The sequence below is a fragment of the Plectropomus leopardus genome, chromosome 21 (assembly GCF_008729295.1).
Source record: "Plectropomus leopardus isolate mb chromosome 21, YSFRI_Pleo_2.0, whole genome shotgun sequence".
Classification (NCBI taxonomy): Eukaryota; Metazoa; Chordata; class Actinopteri; order Perciformes; family Serranidae; genus Plectropomus; species Plectropomus leopardus.
In genome coordinates, this window is record NC_056483.1 from 4070087 (window position 1) to 4092266 (window position 22180).

At 38.5% G+C, this 22180-nt stretch overlaps 1 protein-coding gene across 1 annotated transcript in view; it reads left to right on the forward strand.

Moving 5' to 3' along the window:
- tmtopsb (teleost multiple tissue opsin b) overlaps nt 1–22180 on the forward strand; it is a 35574-nt gene that overhangs the window by 1659 nt on the left and 11735 nt on the right. The window contains exon 2 of the mRNA XM_042510451.1: nt 8281–8609. Coding sequence (XP_042366385.1) covers nt 8281–8609 — 329 coding nt within the window. The remainder of the gene's footprint in view (nt 1–8280; nt 8610–22180) is intronic.

Consider the following 22180-nt stretch of genomic DNA (forward strand, 5'->3'; position numbering starts at 1 on the left):
AGTCTGTTAATAAACTAAAAGAACAGACTTCACTTTTACTCACCCTGTCATCATCTATCTCAGTTAGTTTTACTGCTTTCTGGAATGAAGTTGACGCTTTAAGTTCTCCTGTTTTGTCAATGGACTGTGGACTCGAAGTACCGTCAGGTGCACTAAATTGTTGCTCTTAAATCAGCTGTTTTCTCGCTGGAGTTCGAACTTGCTGTCGGTGCAGTTAAGTTTTGTGGCTGTTATATCAATTGTTCCCTCTGCACAGTTTGGGCATACAGAAAGGTGTAGATGCTCTTAAATACGTTCTCTTTTTTGGAATCTGGACTTGTTGTTGCTCTTAAATCTGTATTTTTCTCTGCAGAGTCAGAGCATGCACTAAAGTGTTGTTGCTCTTAAAATTTCTTTATAGATTCTAGACTTGTAAGGTGCTGATGCTCTTGAATCAGCTCTTTGCTCTCTGGAGTCTGGACTGGTTGTAAGGTGTTGTTGCTCTTTTAAAAATCAATTTTTACTCGCTTTACTCGTACTTAGGAACAGTTATGTTTCGTGGCTCTTAAGTGAGTATTTTTTCAGGGTCTAGACTTGTTGTAAAGTGTTGTTGCTCTTAAATCACTTGTTTCTTTATGGAGTCTGGACTTGCAGTGAGTTGTTGGTGCACTTAAACCAGATGTTTTCTCTATTGAGTCTAGACTTAAAGTAAAGCGTTAGCAAGGTGTTGTGGTTCCTGAGTGTCTTGTTTTTTTTCTTCAGACTCTTGACTTGCGATGAGGTGCAGCAAAGTTTTGTTGCTCTTAAATCGGTAGAGTTTGGAGATGTACTGAGGTGTTTTGCCCTAAATAAGTCATCTCCTCTTCTGGGCTTGCAGTCTTGTTGTTGATCTTAAATTTGATTTTTTTTTCCTTTGGACTTTGGACTAGAAATGAAGTGTTAATAATCTATATGAGTTGTTGTTGTTTTTTCTAGCAAGGTGTTGTTGCTCCTAAATCTGAGGTGTTGTCATTGCTTTAAAATTAGTTAACATGTTAAAGGTGAGTTAACTCGCAGTTTGGCAAGAAGCAGTATGGCACAGCAAGATGCTGTAGCTAATAAATCTCGTTTTATTGTCAGAGTCTGGACGTGTAGTGAGGTGCTGTTGTTGCTCTTAAATTTGTTCTCCTCTTGTAGTCTGAACTCGTAGTAGAGCACGTTTGTTGCTCTTAAATGAGCATATTTCTCTACAAAGTCTGGACTCGATGAAAGGAACAGCAAGGTGTTGTTGCTCCCAAATCTCGTTTTTTCCTCAAAGGCTGGGCTTGAAGTAAGGTGGAGTGACATAGTGTTGCTCTAAAATCCCTGGTTTTCTCTTGGGATTCTGGACTTGCAGTAAGCTGTTGTTTCTCTGAAATAACTTTCTCCTCTGACCATTTGTACCCAGGACTCTGTCTTCTATTTTTTTTTGTGTCATATTGAACGATCCGACTCAATTCCTCAATAACTCCACCATACAGCTGCTGACAGGGTCAACAGCTTTCCAATACAACCCTGCAAGCTACAAGCACATCTTTCAACAAACTGACAGTCAGTCTAATGAGACATGCACAATTTAAATCTAATTTACAGTTTTTCCATGACCTGAGATCTTTCACCATTGATTTTGCAGAGTGTGTCAGTGGTTTAAGTTTAGAGGCAAATGTAAGATAAACAAGCAATAACCAAAAACATCTAAACTTTCTGTGAGAGAATCTTAGGCTTATGAATAAAAAAAAACAGAATGAGACGCTGTAGAGATTGAGTTTTGGACCTGGCTGCTCGTTGGCTCTCTTGAGCGGAGGGATGGAGATGGGCACCCTGGCATCAAAGATGTAGTAGTATGGTCAGAATTGTGGAAAAACAAGATGAAATGCAGCTCATTTTGGAAATGCCCATAAATAACCTGTAGATTTTAGGTATTTCACACTGTACTCTGGCTGATGGAAAGCTTGGAAGCAACTGTCAAATTTGTGTAATTGTGACCCAAAATGAGTAATAGCACCTGACACGATGAGGCAATTTATTGATAAGTTAGTCAATAGAAAACATATCAGCCGCCACTACAATGAAATTGACTATTCACATCGATTTGTTGCTGTTCTGTGTTAAATATAATCTAAACTGAATATCTTGGGGTTTATATGTCAATAGAGAATAAATCAGCAGATTCATCAATAATAAAAATAATTATTAACAGCAAATTCAAGCTGCCTTGACTTGCCTGAGGGAGGAAGTGAGTTGCTTTTTATTTTATTCATTTATTTATTTTTTAAAAAACTTTTTATTCATTTTTTCATTTTTTTATGAGTACTAGAATATGCCATGATATAAGACCTTATAAAAATCACCCATTCAAAAATAAATTAATAACAAATCATGATAAAAACCAACAAAAAAGTAAGTATACAGTTAAATAAGTTAAATCAAATAAATACAAAACTGAAATTTACAGAGAAAAAAGGCATTAACATTAACCAGCAGAGCAGGTTCAGCTACAGTGGAAAACAACAATGACATTTTGAATGATATTTCATTATGATAAAATCTATCACAACAACCCATTTTACTTGATTAAAACCCCAAATATAATGCAACTTGATTCCACCTTTGTGTAAAAATGTCCATTTTCAGTGGCAGACTTGCCGTCATTTGTCCCATTGTGCAAACTCTTTTGAATCACTGCATCCATTGGGTTACAGTTGATGGTTATGTGCAAGTTGCTTTTTCAAACAGACTTACATTTGATCCTTTCACCATTCAGACATAGATTTGAACTCTGCAGGGTTCAAACCGAATTGTGTTTGACTGGAAAAAATTGCTGCCTGAGGAGGAGACTTAGCTTGAATGAATTGAATCTTTAGAAGTTCATATTAAGCGACAGTATCTTTTTTTGGTATATTTATGCAATAGCTGAGCAATAAAATGCATGCTAGTGGCTTCCCCAGTGATCCCTGGCATATGTATTTGTTGATAAGTGCAAAAGTGAAAACATATGTGATCAGTGGCTGGTCATTTGATCATGACTCAAAGACAACAGACCAGTTGCCATAAAAAAATATTGGCACTGTAAGTTTCTGTAAACCATGGATACATTTTTATGTTTCACACATATTACATCAATGTTTCTAAAGAGACGTAATTCTGATTACATGTATATGAGTTGAGTTTTCCGTCAGGAGGTGGAGGGGATGGCGGGCGGCGTGACAGCCAGGTGAGACAGCTCCCAATGTGCAGACAGATGGTGTAGCTGTGACCCAGAGGTTGTCTACTTGTCATAAGATCGGTCGTTCGATCCTCGGCTCCTCCACTCCGCATGTCGAAGTATCCTTGGGCAAAATTCTGAACCCCAAATTGCTCCTGATGACAGTGCATCAGTCTGTGATTGAGTGTGAATGTTTGACTGAGTAGCAGGTGGCACCTTGTGTGGTAGCCTTGGCCTCCAGTGTGTGAATGGGTGAATGTGGCTTTTCAGTGTAAAATAGCTTTGAGTAGTCGAAAGGACCAGAATGTTGCTCTACAAGCAGTGCTGGATAAAGTATCTGAAAGCCACACTTGAGTAAAAGTACAGATTTCTAACCAGAAAATGACTTTGATAGAAGTTAAAGTCACCTGTTAGGGCTTTACTTGAGGAAAAGTATCTGATATTTACTGTGCTTAAGTATCAAAAATACTTTTTATCAATTAAATGTACTCAAGTATTCAAAGTAAAAGTACAAGTAAATGCTGAGAATAAAAAAAAAATGTTGAGAAATTTTTTAATTATTTTTATTTTATTTTTTATCTACCCTAAAAATTGATCATACATTACTCTTGAAGAAAAAGTAATGAAAAATAATGAAAAGTAATTTGCAACAAAGTAATAATACTTAATAAAATTACACCAAGTGCAAGTCTATTTATTACTGCTCAAGCTCAACGAACAACAAAGGTTTTATGTTTTTTTGGCAGGCATCGACAGCATTTCCAGCCATTTTTGTGCCACCAAAAGTGGGTGTTTTAAACCAAAACACAACATTTTGCTAACCACAGCAAAGTGGTTTTTGGACACATTAGTTGCAGTGTTGTTAAAGCATAAAAAAATGTAAAGTTTCAGTATATCCAAAACAGTTTTTCCTCCATGAATATGCCTTTTAAAATTTTATTTATTTATTTTTTTAAAAAAAAACTCGAAGACCTGAAAGGATACTGAGTTCATTTTTAGTTATACTTTCAATTAAATTAGGTTGAACACAAGGATGCATTGCTTTGTGTGGAGCTAAAATGATTATATTAGTATAAGTTATAGTAAATCGACTGAAGTGGCATTAACTGCCCCGCTACTTCAATGTGACTCCAATTGCTTTTCTATGTTTTACATCATTGTTGATGTCTTAAGATGTGTCACGAGGTTTTAGGGAATTGTTATGATTATTTGTTACTAATCTCAGCCCAGTAGCAAGGATACAATTTTGGAATTGTGTGTTTTTGCAAGAGTTAGAGACCAAAAAAAGTAGTTGTTTTTAAGAGAAGCCAGGCACTTCCAGCTATGTTTCTGGTGACAAAACCTGGTATTTTTTTAATGATGCATTTGGACATTCTCCGTCGTTGTGGTGAAACAATCAGGAAGCATTGGGGTATTGGGAAATCTGGTAAGTTTTCATGACTCATCAGAAAGTATGCAGCTATGTTTCTGGCAACAAAACATGGTGTTTTTTAACAAAGCATGGGGATGTTCCTGGCATGTTTGTGGCGACAGCAGCAGGTTGTAATGACTTGTTGCAACATTTGCTGGTGTGTTTGTGGCAACAAAACACATTGGGACATTTACAGACATGATTATGGCTACCAATCAGGTATTTTTAGTCAAAAAAGGATGTTGTATTTTTTTGCAGCACCTAACCATGTCAACCAGTGTTGCCAAAACTTTAAATAGAAAATAGAAATGTAAAGAAATGTTTAGTTGCAACAAATCTGCTACATAAACAAAGCTACAAATGGTTTGCAGAAATGTAGAATGTTAATTTTAGCGTTTGCGTTCCATTTTCACTCATGTCTGACATGGTATCAATTCTACGATTAATCAGTTATTCAAGAAACAGTCTGCAGATTAATCGTTAATGGAAATAATCATCATATATGTGAAATGATATTTTCATTTTTGTCACGTAAAAAGTCAATTAGAAACCTGAAAGATCATTTTCTCCAGGAGATATTTAGCTGAAGAAATGGTTTCACTTATTGCTTTCCTACAACTGCATGCATGACTTTTAAAATGTGACATAGCTGCAAAAAGACTAAGGATGATCTTGCAGTTTATTGCAGCCAGTGCATGTTTAACACACTCATGCACTCGTGTGCTAGAAGTTGTGCTGCGTGTGCAGCATCTGAGTCAGAAATGTTCTGATTTGGCTCAAGTTTTTCTGCTTTGCTATCAGTTGGACCTGAAACAAAGAAGAGGAGAAGGAAAGAAAGGGTGAGACAGAGGTCAGGTCGAAACTAACAGAGGGAGAAAGAGGGTAACACAGATTTAGAGAAACAGAAGGAGAGGGGGAGAGAGACAAAGGAAAAAGAGGGAGACAATGAACGATGATTAGCTCCTGTGCTGACTCAGGCGCAGGACATTGGGTCATTCATTTTACCATAAATCTATTCCGCACCACTCCGCAGTTGGGCGAAGAAGAATCAGGCCTCAGGTGAAAAACCCATTAAAATGCATGGTGGAGAATCAAAGTGGGCCATGTTTGAATCAAAGCCAACGTTAGGGATGGATACGTTCCCCCCCCGAATCCTCACCAGGCTCAGAGGAGAAAGGCTGGGCAATCACTACGCGAAATGATGAATGAAAAAGTGGTGGCTGTTAAGAGAAGTTTCCCTGTTGCTGAGGTAGCAGACCATTCATATTAAAAGAATTCACTAAACACTGCTGGAGACGGCTTGGGTGTCGTTGTGAGATTTATTCATCCGGGACTGAACTATCTTGTAATTTCAACATGAATTTAGTTTATCCTCCTTATTAAACTTTTGCATTGCAGACAGAGTGTCTTTGAGCATCAACAGTTTGTCGTTAGTCAGCTGATGACATGCATAAACAATAATTGCATGATCCGAAGAGGACAAAGAATAGTTAGTGACTTGATAATTTTGGATCCCTGTAAAAATCTCCTGAACAATGAAAGCCGCAGAAGTCCTAATTGGGATTTTAAGGCTTAGCACATGGGAGAAGTTTCACCTGGTTGCAATTTGCAGTCTTTACCACTAGATGCCACTAAATCCGACTCCTTTAAAACGCTGATGTTTAGGATTTGAGTTCGGCCGGCGACTGCTTGTGGTGGTATAAAAAAAAACTGCATGTAGTCAGCAGCCCATCCTACCAACTTATTCAAAGCTCCCTAATTATATAAAAATTGTAAACATAATGACATTAATTGGCTTGTATGGCTTATTTTTCCTTCCACATTTATTTATAGCTCAGTTTAACATTTTAATTAAAAATCGTGTGTGATATAATCTTTATTATTATTAGATGTTATGTTAATGAAGAATCTGTTTAACCCACAGGACTTGGAGTCCACGTGCTCTTACCCCCTTTTCATCCACTTATGCACAAAACACACACACACGCAAAATCACTCTCATTGTTCTCAAGACTCTCACTCTTTGGTGTTGCTCTCAACATGTTGTGCGCCCACGACCTCAGACTACTGTCCGCACCAAACACGTCACTGTGTCAGCCAATCAGAAGCCCTCATTATGCACCGAGGTGCTGTGATTGTCTGTAATCAAAGTTTCTGACTCAGGGAGACTCACTGTAATGGAGGTAAATTGCCCCTGGACCAGCACTTTAGCCCTGTATGTGCTGATTAGCTCTGATTTTAGATTTAGTCCCTTCAGCAGTAATTAACTAAATCAGTGTCCGTTCATGTTAGTTTTAAATGTGTGAACAGAGTGAAGCCACTGACCACTGAGGATGAACTGTTAGCTCACATTTTGGGTAAAGTCACATGGAAAATAAACTATGGCCACAGGGAATCATTTATTTTATATAAAATGTTTGGTTTAATATTTTGTTGAAGCTACATGAGAAATTAATTGGCAACTATATTGAGAATTAATTTTTTATGTCATTTTTCAAGCACAAAAGGCAAATAATGTGAGAATTTGCTGTTTTTTTCTTCGTTTCACAGACAAACAAGTCATTTCATTGCACCGCCTAAGCTCTGGGAAATTATTATGGCAATTTATTTTATTGTTTTATAGTATTTTATGGATCACAAGAAAACAATGTGCTGATTAATTTATAATTGAAATAATTCTAACAATTAATTGTTTTTATAATATTTTATGGCTTTTTTAAAAAAAAAAGGTCTTGGTGCAAAATGGAAATAAAGACAATAAATTAACTAAATTATAAAACCTAAGTGTAGAATAAAAAAACAACAACCTGATACGGTGCCTTCAGGAGGATAAAGAAATATCAACAAATGATGACTCACACTGTGTCGCGCTCAATTTGTGAAAAAAACTTTGTTTTTCTTGCATGTCTACATGGTTAATGAAGAATCCAAGAACTGTTATTTTATATGTATTGAAGTCTTAGGGTCCAAGTTTTGCAAAACTGTATCAAAACATTTGTTTACAAACTCATTAATTTTAAAAAATACTGTTTTTGTCAATGGAGTCTTTCTCTGAAGAGAGCATTGACACATTTCACTTTCAGTTCAGTTTAATAAGTAAAGTTTTAGTGAAAGTTAATTTGGCTGGGAAGTACTGAGCATATGACAGGATTGATGAGACTTGGATTATGATGTACGAGTTATGAGAGAATTGGAAATGGATGTTTTGATTTAGTTTTGTTGCAGTTTAACTACACCTCTACTTACATTTATCAAAAGTTTTCGCTGTCTTTGGCATCTTCATTCATCATGGAAGCATGCGGGAAAAACAAAGTTTCCTTCCTGAGTTCAACACAACGTAGGGTGTACAAATAAGTGAAATATTCCTCTAAAAGAAATTTAATGAACATTTCCTATTAGTTTTGTTTTTAAACCAAAGTTATATTTCATTATTTATTGTTTTATTAGTGCAAACTAATTAACTGGAAAGAAGTAAACATAGACCAAAACACAGATTTGTTTGACACGCTGCAAACAGAAGCAAACAAACATCAGTATGAGTTGTTAAAATATATAAATATACAGACACATGGACAGAAAGAAGAAATACTGAACATTAACTTGATATTCTGCTAATTTTTCAGCTTCACTTTTAGGCCACCTTCTGACCTTTATTCCTCTCCCTCAGGCATCGTCTCCCTGATCTCCTTGGCCGTTCTGTCCTATGAGCGTTACTGCACCATGATGAAGCCCACCATAGCCGACGGCAGGGACTTCCGCCCTGCGCTGGGAGGAATCTGCTTCTCTTGGCTCTACTCTGTGGCCTGGACTGTACCCCCGCTGCTGGGCTGGAGCAGATACGGGCCTGAGGGCCCCGGCACCACCTGCTCAGTGGACTGGAGCACTCAGACGCCAAACAATATCTCCTACATCGTCTGCCTGTTCACCTTCTGCCTGGTCCTGCCGTTCAGCGTCATCCTCTACTCCTACAGCAAGCTGCTGCACGCCATCAAACAGGTGGGATTCTGCAAATGTAAATGTCATATCAGAGAGTTTTTATTTTCAGTGAGATAGTAACCGTACTCTCTTATGACTTGTAAATCTCAGAGAAGTTTCTATGAGTGCAAGTAATCGCCATGTTATCAGCCCATTTAATTGCCTTTATATCTGTTCATAAACCTCATTATTATGAGTCTGTGGGGGCCCGTTACACCCACTAGTAGGTTTAGTAGGTCGTTATCAGGCAATTTAATGTCTATTACCAATTAGTTGCATTTCAGTTTTTTAGGTTTAGTTGCCAAATTGACATGATTAGATTTACAAATAATCCCGACTGGGCATAACAACAACACGTTCTCATCCTAGCTCATGACCTGTTGCCGCTTTGTCATTGGACTTGTGCATGTACTCCCTCTTTTAAATAAATAATACTGTTTGACTGTACAGCAGTAACAGTTTTTCTTAATGAGTTAAATGGTAATGGTAGTGTGAGCAGGCGAGGTGTATGCATTTATTTTTTCAGATAATATTAATACATGAATTGGAGAGCTTTTTGTTCATGTTCTGCTCACAGTCAATAAATCTTTACATTTAAAGGTGCCACAATGACAGTTTAACTTTCTGCTGTCTGCTGTTTCTGTCCAACTGTTGACCAGAAACTTTAAATCCACATCAAAAAACTGACAGTACTTTACTTCAGTGTTTAGTAACAGCTTTTTCTCCCATGTCAGCGTTGGGTTTTTGTAGGTTCTCTGACTTCCTTCCACAGTCCAAAGAGGTTAATTATAGACACTAAAATGGCCATCAGGTGTGCATCTCAGTAACAATGGTTGTCTGTCTCTATGTGTCAGCCTTAAAGCCTGGTGACCTGTACAGCTTGTACTAAGTTTCTTGCCTAATGTCAGCTGTGATAGGCTTGAGCCCCAGTGTCGTAATATTACTTTACAGCTCTACTTTCTGGCATAATATTTCATTTAATGGCCTGATAATGGCCTTCTAAACCTAACAGTAGGCGTAGCAGCCCCTACTAACCTTTATCTGTGATGCTTATGACTGCTGATAATGCCCATGGGCTGATAACAGTCAAATCATCCGATAGGCTTGTGAGAGCTCTTCACGGTGGATTTAGGGAAAGAAAGTTGATTTAGAACTGTTTCAAACGCTCACCATCAGTGCACCCTCTTATCTGTGACCTAATCTGATCCACCACTGTATCAAAAAGCTTCCAGCAAAGTCTGAATGTTCAGTCAGGGGCTGCGAAGTTGACAAGAGCAATAAAGCCATGCATCAGCTAATCTTAACAATCTCCAATCAGATCTGACATATCAACAAAGTCGACTATTAGAGCTGCCAACACCAATTTATTCTTTTGTCGTCTGCTCTGCACTGCTGCTGACTCCCCCAGATGCCACTGTGACATTTCTCTGAAGTGTCTGAAGCCTATTTGCCGAATGTAATTGAAACTGAGATACAAGAACAGTAGACACAGGACAGGTAAAGACATGATCCAATTTACGGATGGCAGATATCATTTGTATCCTGATTGTGTTGCTTAAAGTACTTAAAGTAGTAATGTCTGCTCCTGCCGTGTGTTCCTAGAAGTACATTCTGTAATTGAGAAAGCTCCATTTTTAAAACATTAATGGTGGCACTTGCATTATGAAAACACAGGGGAAGAAGGGTGAAAGTTTGGCAGATTTGTGTAACACATTTCAAAATGCAGTCCTTGAGTACACATGGTTGATTAGGAATGATGTATGTTTTCCTTAAGTTGTTCTTCTCTCTCTTACTCTCTTACTACTATTTACCTGACTCATAAATTATTAAACTGCTAAAGAAGTAGAGGGCACAACAAAATGATTAAAAGAGTATCCATCAAATATGGGAAACAGTTTGGAAAACATGATTAAAAAATATGCAATATATGTTTGTTTTATGAAATAATTTAAAGTACAGTGTCCTCACTGCTCCACACAGATTTGATGTTTTCTAGAACTTGTTTATTTTCCGGTGTTTCCACTGAAGACTTTTTATGCACACATTGAAAATGTGCATAAAAACAGATGGATCGAAACACGCCAGTGGAATCTGATACATTTGAAAACATCCTGGTAGATTTAGATATGTACACTCTATTTGGACTTCAAGCCTAATGTGAAATGCAACCTTGGCTCACAGATTCTTTCCTCTACCGTTTTTAAAGAGCTAACCAGGCTACAGTTTTGGAGGCATAGTGTTACTGCAGGCAGAACACTTACATTAGCTGATTTGAATCAGCTGCTTCATTCAAGGTCTACTTTCAGTGGCTTCTTCATTAGCTTTCTCATATGACAAGTACACATTCACACAGGTGTGCAGCTCGGCCACTTCTCACCATTTATGCTGTCCTTACATGAATGACTTCAAGTGATTTCACTGCCGCAGACAAATTTCCAGTGTCAGAAAATAATGAGGGTTTTGCAAGAGTGCTCCCATGATCACAATTGTTTGGCAGTTTTGGTAGGCATAAGGTATGGCCATATTTCAGCTTGACGAATGTGCCCCCCAAAAAGGACGTGATGTCTACACAAACTATGAATAGTGTGTGACAGCAATGCTGCATTTTTTAGTCTAGTAGTGTGAACATATAGTTAAAGTGGTGAAAAAAACTACAGTGATAACTTATCCATGTCCAAACACAGTGCATCAGCCCAATTAACACTGCCTGTTCAAGGCCCTTAAGCTAGCAGCGGAGGTAGTAACTGCGCCAAATTGACATCTGTGTGAAAGGGACAGTCAGCAGGACGGGAACATGAATGGGACGGGTGTGATGTTTTGACAACTTGTTACTTGTGTCACCCACAGTGGGAGATCTAAAAAGCAGAAAATGTCTGCAATATGGGAAAACAAAGAGGTCATAGTGCTCCTTACAGTGAGAGCAGAGGACGGTATCAGTCACCATATAGTTGTCATTATTGCTATGTGTTGCTGATACAGTGCTGCCGAAGGGTCAATATTTGGCATTTTGCTGATTATCTGCATCAACATTTTTTTTTAAATGATTGGCAATAAAATTAATTGATTAAAAAGTTCAGAGGAAGTTTCAGTTTGGGAGGAACTTTTACTTTGTAAAACCTCAGGGAGCTGTTTTTGTTTATTCATTTTTTAATTTCAGTTTTCGCTTGACTGTATTTGATGTTGTTAAGTTTTGATTAAACATTTTCTAAGAGCATTTAAACAAAGTTTTGTGTTGGATTTTCTAAATTTAAAACATTGACAGAAAGATTTTAAATGTTTATTGTAAATGCATATTGCTTTCAAATGTTGGTTATTGGTCTCATTAACTACTAATAATTGATATCGACCCTGAAAAACCAACATCGGTCTCCCCCCAGTCAGTTCCTGTGCATATCTCTAATTGTGAAGTTTTTCTTTTGTTAAGTTGAAGAATTGAGCAAATTAGGTATGAGTAGGCTTTTTAAAAAAAATGAATGTGGTACCTTCTGGTCTTGTAGGAGAAAAGTCAAGTTAGGAGGCAGCAGTTATGTCTTCTGGTGTTAATGACAGGATTACAGACGACTGTCTTCATTACACTCCGCCGAGACGCCTCATTAAACCTCAAGGCTGCAGACCTTCACACCCACTGTCAGCTAATCACAAGAGACCACAACTCTTCATTTAGCTGTGACTGTTCGTGTGTGTGTGTGTGTGTGTGTGTGTGTGTGTGTGTGTGCGTGTGTGTATGTGTGGCATTCCAGTGAGCACATGGTACCGAGAGCATGTCTTCATATTATTCCTTCTGATGTGGGAGTTTTAATGAGCTGAGGAGGAGTTTATGTTCTACAATTACACACAAATTATCCACAGTGGGTTTGAAAGTTGATAATTATATTTTTAAACTCAATAACTTTAACTGTTTTATGGCAGAACACATCATGAGTGAATGGTTTAGAAAACTTTTAACTATCATGCTAGGTGATAAGTTACAAAAATGTCTTTGTGTTTGTGTTTAAAAGAATGTTTAAATAGCATGAGCTGTCCTTGCTTTTGCCTTCATCCAGATGAGAAATTATTTCTTTTAATTTATTTGGCTGCCACATGCATACAGAGTGTATTTATGACCTATGTGTTTGGTTGTGCATCATTTGTCTTCTCCTAACTTTGTGCGGGACAGTTAAATGTGTTCGTTCATGGCCATGAACTGCAGTCTTTTCGTTCTGTGCGAGCCCTGGGTGTCGATTTGTTGATGCTGTTTGCACAAGCATTTAATTTGCCACACCATTTGCGGTTCATGTGCAATGCCTCTCTGGGTTTCTGTGGTGCCTGCAAGCACACTGAACTTTTTCTCTGTTGCTTTTTGGAGCAGGGCAATGATTAATGCGTATCTTTATGAAATTGTAAAAACATAATCGAATTGAAAGTAGAAAATTGATTAAGATTCTCTCAGTATTGCAAATAAATGCTCACTAGATGGAAGTGGAAAAGGAGATTACAGGAATGGTTGGTGCAACTGAAGCTTTTTACCACACATTAAAGTTCTGTGTGTAGGACTTACAAGGCTGCATTTGCAGAAATGGAATATAATATAATAAGGACATTTTCTGCAGTTTATAATCACCTGAAAACAAGAATAGTTACGTTTCCATTACCCTAGAATGAGCCATGTTTTATCTACATAGGGAGTGGGTTTTTGTTTTTGGAGATTGTCATGTTGCAATGCTATGTTTCTACTGTAGCCCAAGGTGGACAAACCAAACAGTGACTCTAGACTCTAGACTTTTGGATCAGTCAGCGTGGAAAGCGAAGAGACCACTGTGGATAATTTGGCTTCTGCTAAAAAACCTCCCAAGCATCTGGATCTTAAGTCATTGGGTGAAAAAGGTGAGCACATGTTATAAAGAAGATTCTCATAAACTTTAGTGCAGACTGTCATTATTCCCAGATAATGAACCCTACTGACTAAAAAAAGGGCGAAAATGTCTGAACCATAACAAAGCAGGCCAAAATTTTGTTAATTCAACAAGTTAATTTTTACCGGCATTATTCATCCTCAAGTTGTCCAATAGGGTGGGAACTTGCAAATGTGGCAATATGTCAAGGGCATAAGTCTTTCACTCCAGATCCTGTTGTTTTCAGCGGTTACAACCAATGGTTGCGATCATTTGGATGCATACAAAGGCTGTAGGCAGCCCTTTTTCATTACACTTTTTTGTAGTCACACACAAAACACAACAATAACAAAATTATTTTTAATTTTATTTAATTTATTTTCACAACTGGAATTGCGGGAGAGGCAGCGCCCTTATGGACCATACACAGTTTTCTTGTGTGAGGTTTGTGGGACAGAGTCCAGAATATGAATCATAGTCATATGACCTTAATGGAACCATCTGTAAGGAAAGCTGGAGACAGAGCCTTCAAACATTTGTGTCGCACAACAAATTTGAAAATAAGAAGCATTTCAGGAGCAGCAGGTTCCACTAGCAGCAGGTTCAATGAGCAGTGGCGATTTCTGTTTTTTCAGGAACATAATCCGCTTACTGCAGCGTGGGAGGAGATTCGCTCTTAAGTTTAGTTAAGGTCCTTATGCACACGATGGCTTCTCATCAGTGATTGTGCCAGAGTCCTGAAATTAATTTGGGCAATTTTCTACTCACTGGGGATGGGATGCTCATGGTACAGTTTTTCAGAATGGCAGATGAATTCACATCTGCTGGATGCCTTCATTAAATGCCTTAAGATTGAGGGAGTTGAGTCAGAGGGAGAGAAAGTGACTCTTGCTGTTATTTAGGCGGTGATGTCTTTCAAATTAATTAAACTGAGGAACTGAGGTAAACAGAGCCAGATGTACAAGTGAGAAGTACAGGTGGCAGGTATGTTCATGGATCCTCGTAGGCAGGTTGAAACGTTTCAGGTAACAAGTTTATTAAGTTTGGATGAATTATTTACTTAATGTTTATACATAGGTTAAGTTATAAGCCATTAGTGAGAAAACGTTTGGGTTGGCAGTTTTCTTCCTGTACGCTTGCTTTGTCTTTTGTGCTTCAAAAGGCACTCCAAAAAAAGTAGTACGTAAGACCCTCAGCCAACTGCTCAGTTCCCTTCAGCACTTATGGAGCATTTCACAACCTCTCAGCTCATTGTTAGGTATTTTTGACCCTCAGCTTTACTGTTTTGTTTCACTCTCATTACTGTTTTGGGGCACAGCAGGCAGTTGTTCTCTGCATAATGGATTTCTGCCCTGCACTATCCATGACGGACAGTGCCAGGCTTTGAAGCCAATTATGCACGCATGTAAAACCCTCCGAAAACAATTTGTTTCAGTATTAAGATATGATCTATTGATTCTGACAAAATATGAAAGAGCTGCAAAATTAAATAATTATATCTTACTGCTCTATGGGCCCCAGAATGCAGAACATTCATCACATATTGTCACTTTGCAGTGGACTTCCATGTCTACATATTACGCTTTAGACGTCCTTCAGAGTCTGCCGTTGATGTTCTGGGATGCCACTACCATGATATAAACAAAAGCACATGATGTGATTACCAGCAGTGTTTCAACCAACCAACAAGTGCTCTCTGGCTATCCGGCGGTGTATCCTAACACCACAAATGATTCTATCTGGTGACGTTCTCAGCTGACTCCACCCGGTGGGGTATCACCAAGCTGCAAAAGGTGGCTTTTGGCATTGGGAACTTGTCTGGAATTGCATATTGCTGAAATCAAGCTTTTTTTGGCTTCATGCACCACTGAGCAACTTTCATACGAGTGAACAGTGCCCCGCCTCCAACACTGTATCCAGTCTTCTTTAAACATCCATGGCTACAACTGGCAGGTAAACAGTCCTATTAGCTGGTGAACATAATGGAGCATTTAGACGCTAAAAGACCAGATTTTCCCTCATAAACCCAAAACAGAGCTTAAAGCTGACTGCATATTGCATTTACATTTCTGTGGTGAACACAAGTTCCTAATGAATGCTAACAGGGAACAGTTTGTTCGTTAGCAGTGCCAACTTTGATAAGGGACCAAACTATCTAACTACTTTTTTTTCTGCTGAGTTCAGTCACATTTTGGTCATTTCTTTTGACCACATCAAATGAATTGCTGAGCAAAATAAACAAATTAAATTACAGCCAGATTGCAGTTTTGGTGTCACATACTAATGACACTGTGGGAAAGTTGAGACATCTGTTTGTGATTTTGTTGGTTGATAAAGTCCATTTTGTGCAGAGCTGTCAGTGAGCCTGAAGGCAGACAGAAAGCTGTCTTTATCTCACTCAACATGGCTTTTGCTTTATCTCACTTGGGCCTGCATGTAGCTGCACAGTCCACACACAACACACAGAGATGATTTAAAACTTAAATTCGTAGCTGCTGGCGATCCACTGCAGATTATTAAACTACCGTCCAAATTTCCAAAATAATGAGTGATTCAGCTTTATTAAAACAAACATAGTACCAGAATCTGAAAACAAGATTTGTATCGATAACTGCTGCAGTTAATGAACTGATAACAATCATTATTTTTACAGCTTTGCTATGATGTGATGATTTCATAATCCCTTGTTGTGTGAAGATCTGTGTTAATTAACACAATGTAATACAATTTTTTGGGAAGATAGACAAGAGCAAATGCTCAAGGTGATCGAGATTGGCATCAGGCGTGTGTTTATTTTCTGCTGTCTGCACATTGTTCATGTGTTTGAGAGTGTGTGTTTTTGGGTTTGCATGTGTGTCTTTCAGCAGCCTTGGTATAAGGTTACCTGGAGGGGAGATAATCCTCTGCCGACACAGCATGGATTTTCCTTACTTGCAGGACACACACACACACACACGCACGGTCATTTCCAGAGTTTTGCAGAATGTGATTAAATCTCTTGTGTGTGTGTGTGTTTATACCGTGTGTTGAAACCTGAAACACTGCACAAGAGAAAATATTTCCAGGCTTTTCTCTCATTGTGAGCTTTATTTGCTTTTATGTGGTATTTATAATCATTTTTGTTGTTATAAAAAACACTTACAGCACTTTGTTTAGCATCATTATGATGCAGATGTTCATACATTTGCATATATTCTTCTCTCAGCATTCTAAGTTGTTAACTTTTTTTCATATCACAGATATAGTGCTAATAGCTCGGTTTCGCAAGAGAGTGATTACATCTGCATCAGTGCTTGTAATACAACAGCAACACTGTTTCCTCTGCTCCGTAATGGCTTTTCTATATTGTCTAATCAAAACAGTAAATGAACCACAGAATACTGATCATTTGAGAAGCACAAATCCCAGCGTCAAAGATGTAAAGCTGTTGATACAGAGCCTGTGATAGATGAAAGACGTCTCTGGTTTAAAATATGGAACACTTTTTAATTTTTGATGGTGTTTTCAGTGATATAAAAACAATGAGATTAACCAGTCAACATTTGTAATATTTTTGTCACAATAGGATAATAGCAGACTTTTTAATGATGGCCATGTCATTGGATTCGATTTGCAAAAATCTCATTGCACGCTGCTTTTTGCTGTCAAGGCTTTTTAAAATCAATTTGGATGAACCTGAATATGCCAAAGAATGGATTTGGGCTGGCAGTCTGAACAAAGCCTAGAGAAGGGCTTGAGCCGACTCAGAAATATGTCAGCTGAATCAGATACAACTATTCAATGATTTTACAGTTTGAACCGCTCTCAGCAGGACTTTCAGTGACAGTATAGCATTTTTGTATTACAGTAAACAAGCTTACAGCACTAACAACATATCGCAAAATGCACAACATTTTTTTCCGACATTAGACATCAAACAAAAGCCAGTGACTGTGCCGAATTTAGTTGCTGTGAGCTGTAAATCCACCACATCAAAGCATAATAGAGAATATAATGTTAGCTTTGAGCCTTGCAGTGCAGAGTCTCTCTTCCTCTGTGCTCCTGCACCGCATCTGCTCCAAAGAGTAGAAAGTCAAGAGCGTTCACTCCGCAAAGTCTGGGGACCAAAAAAAAAAACCAGCTAAAAAAGCTCAGTCGACTGAGAGGAGTCCGACTGATGATTTGAGTCTCCGACTTTCATTAGGAAGCCCTAGCCTAGAGATTTTTGTACATATTCACTAATCTGAGTACATATTTGAAGATTGAGATACAGTTTCACAACTCTCAGCACACACATTTGAAAATAATGCTGCTACGGTAACACCACCGTAGGTTTGCTTGACCTTTAAATGCAGCCTAATGACATGACAGACCTGCTGTGAGTAGCTACTGTAGCTAAGCTATCACTGGAAAATCAGTGCTCGGTACAGGGTCTAAAGGAACGGTTAATTCAAAGTCAAGACACAAGTTTTTTTCCTTTTCTGATAATCTCACTGCTTTTGCAACCGAGTCCATACCTCATTCTGGGACCCCCACCCCTATTTATATGTGTCTGTCCCTCTGGTTTACACCAGTCCTGGTTTTAAACTAACTCCAGCAGCAGCAGTTACTTTTTTCAATCTCGTTCTCTCTCATGTGGGAGGAGTGGGCTCATCCATGTCTATATAAAAAGAGAAAGAAGCTGCTATGTGTTGTATTTGATAAAGGAAGAAAAGAAAATTAAGATTTTGGGCAACATTTCCTGCCAAGATTTGCAGATTGTATGGATATTGATAAAAATTTATGGGCTGTCTATTAACCAGGAGCCCTTGCAAGATGAAAATCTACAATATTTGCCATGTTTTAGGAGCCTGTCTCTTCCTCATTCTGCTTGGTAAGCTTAAGTTGTAGACTTTAAGATTCAGGGCGTATTTTCAGTCCTCGCTTCTGCACAGAAATGTACAAATTTGGTCTCCTTTGTCCTTCCCTTCAGTATGATGGACAGTCAGGCTGTAGACTTTCCACCTATTCAGGTCTTTCTTCTGAAGCATAGACTGATTTTCTAATTTGTTTTGTTTGGGACGGTTGCACACAGAGACGGAATTCAAAATTTGCCCTTGGAACTATTGAATAACCAAGCAAAAAGTTTTTTTCTCTAAAGAAACAATATGTGAAGTGAATTTAAACAACAAATATATAGATATTTGTTTTATTTGATAAGTTGCAAATCCGCGAATCATGCTGCTGCTGCAGGTGCCTGCTGCTGGAGTGTAAGATTTTTTTTTGTTGGCTTTTTTCCTTGATTTGAGAGCACAGCTTAAGCGTGAAAGGGAGGAGAGAGGGGATGACATGCATACGTGCCCCTTGATGTTGGGATCTTACACTGATATCACTGCAAAGGTGGTGGTATTTGACAACTCCAAAATGAGAACAGGATTTCTTCAGGATTTGAGTTTGGTTCATTTGCAACTGGAAACGCAGGTTTATTATCGGAGATCGGGGGTAATTTTCAAAATTTTCGGTTTTGATGTCATTACTCAAAACCTCTTTGGATAAAACTTTTTATGTAGGTAACTTGTATCTGCACCCTATCTGTTAACAATTATCAAATGCTTTTACAAGCAAGGTTAGAGTCACCATTGAAACACTAGATGTCGACTGTCACATCTGCCCCCACATTTTATTAAACATAATTTGACATCCATAACTGTGCACACATAAAGCCCTTATCTTGTCAGCTGGCTCACTAAATGCATGCCGGTGACGCAAAATAAAAATTCCTAGGGGAAATACTGATGTCTGTATGACAAACAGCTGATGTGCAGCATCACTGATGTTTGTCAAACCAACAAGATGATGGAGCGTGTCCTTGATCATTTGACAGTATCTGGTCCATTATTGACCTGACTCTGTCACATGTCGTAACATATTACACTTTTTGCTGTATCCTCTGCACTGTGTCATTAAGAATGACTCCAGGCGATGGGTGCAGAGGCCTGAAAAATTCTTGTGACGTCCTCGACAACCTGTCAGGCTGACACAGCACCTCTCACCAGGATTGAGAGGGTGCCATTTGCCGGAGCAACACAGAAATGATCATTTAGTCCTGCAAATCATTGTTTTAAAGGTGGCAACTTTAAGATTGAGACCTTATGGAGACACTGGCACATTCAAGCTGCTCTGTGCTTTGGTAGGACAGTCAGGCCATATTTTAGGTCATTGTAAAACCCTCTGAGGCACACTGTGTTCTGTGAAAATGGGCTTTATAAATAAAAGTGACTTAACTTGACATTAATACGTTATTATAGAACAAACAAACAGTGCACTGCAGGTTTTAGCCTCAAAGTTACATCAGTGTCTTTTGTTTAACCATTGCAAGAACAGACTTTTCTAAAAACAGACATCTTATACTTGTGAGATGCCAAATACGTGAGTCTTTTTAATGCTAGAAATGATCATATCATTGTCGTGACCTCCATTTTTTCTTATTTGATAGTGTCGTGGCACTGGTAATACTGGTAGAATGATTTTTTATCAGGTCCAAAAGATTTAATTACCTGTATACCTTGCGGCTACAGGTCTTATCTGAAACTCCAGCTCAACTTGTATTTGCCAAGGTGTTGACTGGTTCTGCATCTTTATCTTCTGTTGCCAAATGTGCACTGAGCTCAGCGTTTGGTTCGCTTCATTTAGGTGGACAAATGAATGCAGACTGATATTTACACCAAAATACCTCAGGGACGATGTTTATTATAACCTCCATAAAGTTGGCAAACAATCAAAATAACAAATGTGAATGCTGTGAGTGTGACAGTAAATTAAAAATGTTTTTTAGTAGGAGTGGACGATACCACAAAATGTGAATTTACCTCAAATAAGAGTTTTCAGAATGAGCCCTGCTAGCAGCTGCACTTCCATTTAACAAACAGGACCATTATTTTTTTGTTCTTGGTAGTTGTTTTCAAAGTGAAAGGAAAGCAGAGGTTTCCTACCAAACCAAGTTATGCTATTCTTTAAACACTTAAATAAACAGATAAAGGCCTAAAACATCCAAACTATTATTATCACCATCATTAAAATGTAGAAACTAATGTTTTCTTATCAGGCTACAGATGATGCAGCTCCTCTGCCAGCTGATCCCTGAGTGCCCGAGGTGCTGCTGCTGCCACATTTGAGTTCACTGGGATCGGCACATGCAGTTCAGCATCACTCCTTCTTAAGTCCTTCAGTGTGTCCTCATTTATGTCCAAGAGACATCCATGACACATGGCAAAATTATGCTACACAAAACACGGCAAAAAAGATGCTCCGAATGTCTGAGGGTTGAATGTTCCACCTGACCAATCCAAATTACAGCACGATTTGCCAATTTGAGCAGATAAAATCCAAATAGCACATGATGCAGGTACAGTATGAATATTATCATTTTAACATTAGGTAACCGATAGCCATTGGCACCTAAATCCCCCTGGAAGACTGCAGGAATGACAAAATTGACCAGCATAGAGGAGTCATGGCCAGATGCAGGATAATTTGCAAATACATGTGTAATCTTACACATCAAAAATCGTTCATGTTACATTACAATTCACTTGCATGTCAGAACATTCTCGGGTGGGGCATGTAGTTGCACGTGCTTGCCTATCTATTGCACCGAGGACTTCAGGGAACTGAGATTTTGTCAAGAACTCCCGTCGAACCCTTTCTTGTCTGGCTGGTATCACAGGGAATTTAATTTAATCATTGTCATGTTAGACTAGGCTTGAATCTGCATGTATGGTAGATTACGATATGCCTACAAGTGCAGAGGGACAGCTGGCGTTAATCATCTGACAGGAGGGTGCAGATGTCTGCTACAGCCCGGCGGGATAAAGAAGTTTACAGTGGTATTTGTCTTTGCATTTGTATGTGGTCCTTAGCCCATGGACCCTCTGATTTTACTGTCTTCCAATCCTCTGACCCATTAACAACTCAGTTTGTCAGCACATGAAGAAATGCATCACTAACTTTTTTAACTGAGGACAAGTGCTGCTGCACAGACCTATGTGTGAGCAGCAGAGAATACACACATTGTGAATCCGCCTATGCAGGTGCACCTTGCCATCTGAGTAATGCACCCTTGAAAATGCTGTACCATTGAATGTTTTTGTTGGTCAGTTGTGCTTTTTGCTGCCTCATAATAGCAATGCACCAACAATGCACTCAACCACACCTCATTTAAGACCTACATGCCAATGGGTGCACATACAGCTGCAAGTAAATTTGCTTCTCATGCAACGTGTATGCTGGCCACTGAGGTGGAGATTTGAGTCAGACTCACAGTCACAAATGAGTCACAAATTTGATGACTCTACAGTTGACTTGACAAAATCAAAAAATACATGTAACTTGACTTGAATTTTAACACCACTGACTCTTGACTTCACTTGGACTGAAGCCTTTTGACAAGAACATACCTGATACATTCCCCCAACCTGAATGGTTATAAAGTATGTCATTTAAAAAGTGCACCACAAATCAATTCATTTCCTGAATCAACTCACGTTAATGCCATTAAATCCCAGCAGGTCGACACTTGATTCTACGGACCCACTTAGTCTGAACCAGTCACGCACCATCCAATAAAGTTGCTAGCGAGAACCACAAACAACAAACAAGATGATACCAAAGATTATGTTTTTCTCATACAAAAACTATGCAGCGGTCAACAAAAAACACATTGCAGTTTGCAAAACATGAAGGTCAAAAAGTTGTGTGTAAGCA